Source organism: Taurulus bubalis, assembly GCF_910589615.1.
Source record: "Taurulus bubalis genome assembly, chromosome: 3".
NCBI lineage: Eukaryota > Metazoa > Chordata > Actinopteri > Perciformes > Cottidae > Taurulus > Taurulus bubalis.
In genome coordinates, this window is record NC_136591.1 from 7,619,491 (window position 1) to 7,624,691 (window position 5,201).

The window sequence follows — 5,201 nt, forward strand, 5'->3', positions numbered from 1 at the left end:
CCCAAATTTTGCATCATTAAGAATGGGGTTCCCCATGATTCGGCTTGCAGCATGCACCACCAACTGCAAGGGTCCTTTGCAGCTGCCAATCAACTGCACCACAGTCTCATGCAAAGCAGTGGACACGTCGTTTCCATTGATGGCCATTATGTGATCCCCCTGTTTGAGTCCTACCAGGTCAGCAGGGCTTCCCTCCAGGATGCCACTCAACACACATGGCCTCTGTCCCGAAATAGTAAAGCCATATCCGGCCCGGCCACGGATGACCTCCACACCCCTCAGCTCACTGACCGCATTTAAATCCAGACGCCTCCGTGCGCCCTCAGGCTGGATCTTCATCTTTCTTGTGCTGTGAGATCTAGTGTGTGGGAACTGAAGCACTTGCAGGTTGCTAACACTATTGTGTTGTTGTCATCCTAAAAAAAAAAAAAAGTGGGAAAAAACAGGAAGACACTTTAAAAGCAGTTTGTCTGCCAAATTATACCCCCTGAAAAAAAGAGGACAAAAGTATTGGTATTGTCACACAGGATAAGAAAATAATTCAGTTGCTCATCAGCTTTCAACTGAGACATGTTGTGGGGAAATACTCATTTGAAGCATTGCACTATAGGGCTACAACACTTATTTTCAGTATCTCTTAATCTGCCAAATTTCCTAGCAATGAATTGAGTTTGAACTAGGTGAAATTGTGGAAAAAAAACACAGTTTCCCAATATTATGTCCAAACAACAAATACATTTAGTTTACAGCCATTTGAGACAATATAAAAGACAATTTCCACATGAGAGGCTGAAACAAGATAAATTGTGCTTTTTGTTGCGCTAAAACTAACTTCATCTCCAGATCACACAGTATAATAACTAGGTTATGTTTAAATTAAAATGTTATACTTGAATAATACTTCTTGCTGAGACAAAAAACAACTGAATTACAAATACACTTTACACAATAAGGGCAGGGTGTTTACTCCAGCTATTTCTTACTCGTACTAAAGCAAATTATAAACCAAGCAAAGACTGACATCAATCTTTTTTAAGCAATTATCTGTCAGAGATAAGGCCCAGCAGCTTGCAGAGTACCCACCCCTCCAGCCACTGGCCCAAAACAGAGAGCCAGCTGGCTCCCTGCTCACAGCAATGAGAACCAGACTCTTTGGTTTCGGTCAACCACCGGTTTTAAATGCTCCAATACTCTGCTGACCACACAAGTTAAACATGTTCAACTCCGGAAGCACGAAGCCTAGTGGTTTTATTTTGTATTTTGTATCAGTTATTACGAAAAAATAACATTAGTTTACGCTTAGTTACGCTCGTTAAATCCGAAGCTTTCGTCACAACGAGGCTGCGCGAGGACTAACGCTAACTTTTTAAATTACCTTCAACGAGAGTGAAAAAAATCCATAAACGCTGCCACGGATTTACATTGACTCTGCTCAACGTCGAAAAGTTGACATTCTCCCTTTAAACGTCCTTTGTTTTGATGGTTCAAAGCAGTCTTTCACTGCCGTGATTCGGTACTTAGTCCATGTGGCAGCGCGCACGAACCCCGCCGCTCACCATTCACACAGCGTCTTTCATTGTAACCATGACAGCGTAACGTCTCTGGAACACGTGACCTCCCTTCCTGGCCAATCACCACGTCTGTCGCGTTCAATATTCAAACGATTGGAGGGACGCTATTGGCTGACGGTGACGACTGTTGATAGTCTTTATTTATACAGATAAAACTCATTTAAAAGCATAGAGTTTTTATTATTATTAAACAACGCCACGTAAATATGGAAATAGTGTGATTTAAATCATTACGTGAACATTTTAAAATACAGACAAACATTAAATGTTAATAAGTTATCAATTTCTATTCCATTTCTAAGAAAACACACATTTTAAGTCTTACCTAAATTATTTTTGCTGTTTCTGCAGTGTCTCTCAGTCGTTGTGCGTGTGGTTTGCCACCTGCCTCTTCCACACAGGTGCAGCAGCACTTGACTGCTCATTGTCTGTCTTGTAAACAATACCTCTCTGTTCAAAGGGCGGCAACGGTTGACTGTCACATGGTTATATTAAACATGTGCAGCAGCCTACACTTTTGCAAGAAAGACGGTTTGATTAAAGATGTCACATTGTGATTACTGATGCCATTTGTCATGAAGCAATTGTTTATTTTCTATGTATAGTTTTTGGTAACAGCACTATCAAAGGTAGCAATATTTGCTTCACATCTTCAACTAACAGTATTGCATTTTATTTTTCATGAAGCAGTGACTTGCATGGAGTTGGTGTATTGTGCGATGGAACTAACTTAATCCCCAGTTTCTCCAAATCCTCTTAAAATAGACTGAAAGGCAAAGACTTTAACATTTCGACTCTATCAGGCCATGCCTTCTGTGTATTTTGCATGTCAATAATTACACTGTGGTAAAAAATGAAAGACGATAAATAATGGCAGACTGTGTGTTCTTTTATTCAGCAGAAATGCACAAACGAACAGGACATCTTTGCATATTCTAGAAATCACTGGAAAAAAATTTTTTGTTTCTGTTTCTATTTGGCCTTTATCTAATCCTAAAAGCACAATGCATGCATGATTCAACTGCATGTTATTTGTTTGTCCTTAGTCAGTCTAATTAGTGTGCAGGCAGAGATCCAGTCTGTGTGGTCACAGCAATGTACAATCTGAATTTCCTGATATGAACATAAAAATGAGTCAGTGGACTCAAAACAAATTGTCAGATATTTTTTTATTGCAGCTAAATAAGAGTCACAAAATAGACATGTCTGTGGGCTGCAGCCAGTTATGTTGAGATTTGCTCACAACATTTCCAGCCCATTCATTATTGCCTCAACTTCGGCTTCATAATGCTACACATTGTCCTGTTTTGGCATCAACGTTTTTCAACTTGTAATTATCCTGGCACAGTGAAAAAGTGACAAGATAAGTCTGTTTTTTTGCAACGCTGTTGTTCCCACAGTGATTTTAATAGGGTACTCGACAAATTATCACGACAGAATATCTGATACAGCTATCCCTACAATAAAAGCTCACATTGTGGCCTGACATACATTATGCTTATGTGCCAGTCATTACGGTTATTAACATGGGCCATTCCATTAATGCTATTCAGACTGATGACGCTTAAAAAAATCGTAACGGTATGAGTTTGTAACTCTCGGCTCTGATTAGTGCTAAACGTTGACATATGCAACATGATAGACCTTAAAAATAAATATATTTCATTCTTGCTTTAACAAGGCTATAAGTGAGGCAAGACCATAATCTCTGCACGAGCACCAGAACCCTCACACTTCATGGCTTCACTGGATCTTTGACCCCACTCTGACTCCACGATGCTGATGTGGCGGAAGGAGGCTGGATCATCTTCTCAAGAAGGTTCATCATTCGTTCCTGCAGCTGCAGACACTGGACCTGCAGGAGGTTCTGTTGGTGCATGGCGCGTCGGACCTCCCTGCACGTCTCCTCTATGGCCCGGCTCGACTTCTTTTGTTGCTGTAGCATGGCCTGCATCAACCGCAGTTTCTTTCTCTTCATGGACAGGTGCTTGTTGGCATGTCTTTTCCTGGCTGAAGTCGGGTGAGAGCTGGAGAACAGAGAGTGGACCTTTCAGAGCAGACAATGTATTGTAGGAAGAGATCACCTCTGAATGCAAGAGTTCATTGTTAGTCCTTTGATCTAAATCATTAACGCTTTACAAAAGCCAGAAATTGTAGAATTTAAGGACAAAAAGTACTTTAAAAGTGATGAAAAATACGGAATAAACTAATTAAATTGGCATTGATGCATACAAAAGCCAGAATGCAGTAACTAAGTCCAATTTCTGTTTAGACCAGAAAGTAAATGTTTTACCATCGCTATCAGCTAAAACATTGCTAAACAGCAAATTAAACAGTCAACTACCTAAAGCTCAAGCTAGCTGAAGATAATCATTCTAAGTCAGACTTGGCAAAAGCCAAATGTACCTACTGTTCCCCCCTTTTTATGTCATATAGGTGTAAATTGAAAGAAAACAGTGTGTCAAACTTGAAGTTACTACAAGATAGCCAAATCCAGTTTAAGCTAGCTGAGGATAGACACAGCTAGCCCAGCTGTTTAATGTAATTGAAACATATCAATTTGGATTAACTAACATTATAGTAATTTAGTTGGTTATTCCACGTAAATAAGGCAGCAGCTAAATCATTGAGGATAAAAACCAGCTAAACTATTCCTGCTACAAAGGTAACTAGCCTAGCTTAGCAGAGGAGCAGTCACCGCAATCTCAGCTTTTTACACTCGGAGAGTTCATGACTTTGTGGTTGAGCTGTTTTTCAACCATATATTCATAAACTTGGAATGGTTCAATTCAGTTTAGGGCAAAGATGAGGAATATATCATGTTTCATTCGTATTGAATGTTTTCTAAATGTTCCCTGACGTTTTTCCAAAGGTTGACGACAAGATACGCCTGAATGCTATAACCTTGAGCTTTTTGCCATTTAGTTTGACTGTCGCTTTTGGTTTTCTCTTCTTCAAAAATATACATTGATCACTAGTTCCTGTTACCTGGAGCCTTGCGTGGGTGTCTCACTGTCAGAACTCAAAGAGTCCAGCTCTTGTTTGATCTCCATCTCATCTGAGGAGCCCGTGTACTCTGGCAGGAATCCCATCACCCCCTCCTCCGACTGGGGCACCAGGTTATCAGTAGACTGGGAGGAAGTGGATGGACCTGCAGCAGAGGCCTGAAACTCCAAAGAGTTCACTCGCCCGTTCTCCAGCGGCTTGGAGAGGATCTTCTCGATAGCCTTGAAATACGGCCAGTCCGGCGCCTCCCCACTTTCACAAATTACAGTTTTCAGTCGCCTGTTAAAATGGGGAAAAATATATATAGATGTTTAAAGTCTGGAGTTTGCTGTCATACCTCTGATTGGCCATTTGGATCTGCTACACTTGCCTGTATTGAAATGACATGTTCGTGATTTTCATCTTGATCTCCTCTTTGAAGCGCTGCTCTCCGGTCAGCTGGTAAAACCTCTGGGACATCTTCTCGTAAACCTTGGCGTTCCTCTTGCTCATTTTCAGTTCGTGGTGGTGGTCCTCCCACACGTACAGGAGGGCTTTCATTTCGCCGTCGGTCCAGTTCGGGGCCCGCCTGTGTTTCTCATTGTTACCTGCCATGAGGTAGCTGAAACCGTCCTCTGTTGCCAT

The 5,201-nt window shown here is 41.1% G+C and overlaps 1 protein-coding gene across 1 annotated transcript; it reads right to left on the reverse strand.

Moving 5' to 3' along the window:
• Window positions 1–3,306: 3,306 nt before the first annotated feature.
• Window positions 3,307–5,201, reverse strand: msantd1 (Myb/SANT-like DNA-binding domain containing 1; the record flags this gene model as incomplete). Its single annotated transcript, XM_079215408.1, has 3 exons — window positions 3,307–3,598; window positions 4,560–4,856; window positions 4,942–5,201. 3 exons carry the CDS (start codon window positions 5,199–5,201, stop codon window positions 3,307–3,309), a joined length of 849 nt encoding a protein of 282 aa, XP_079071534.1.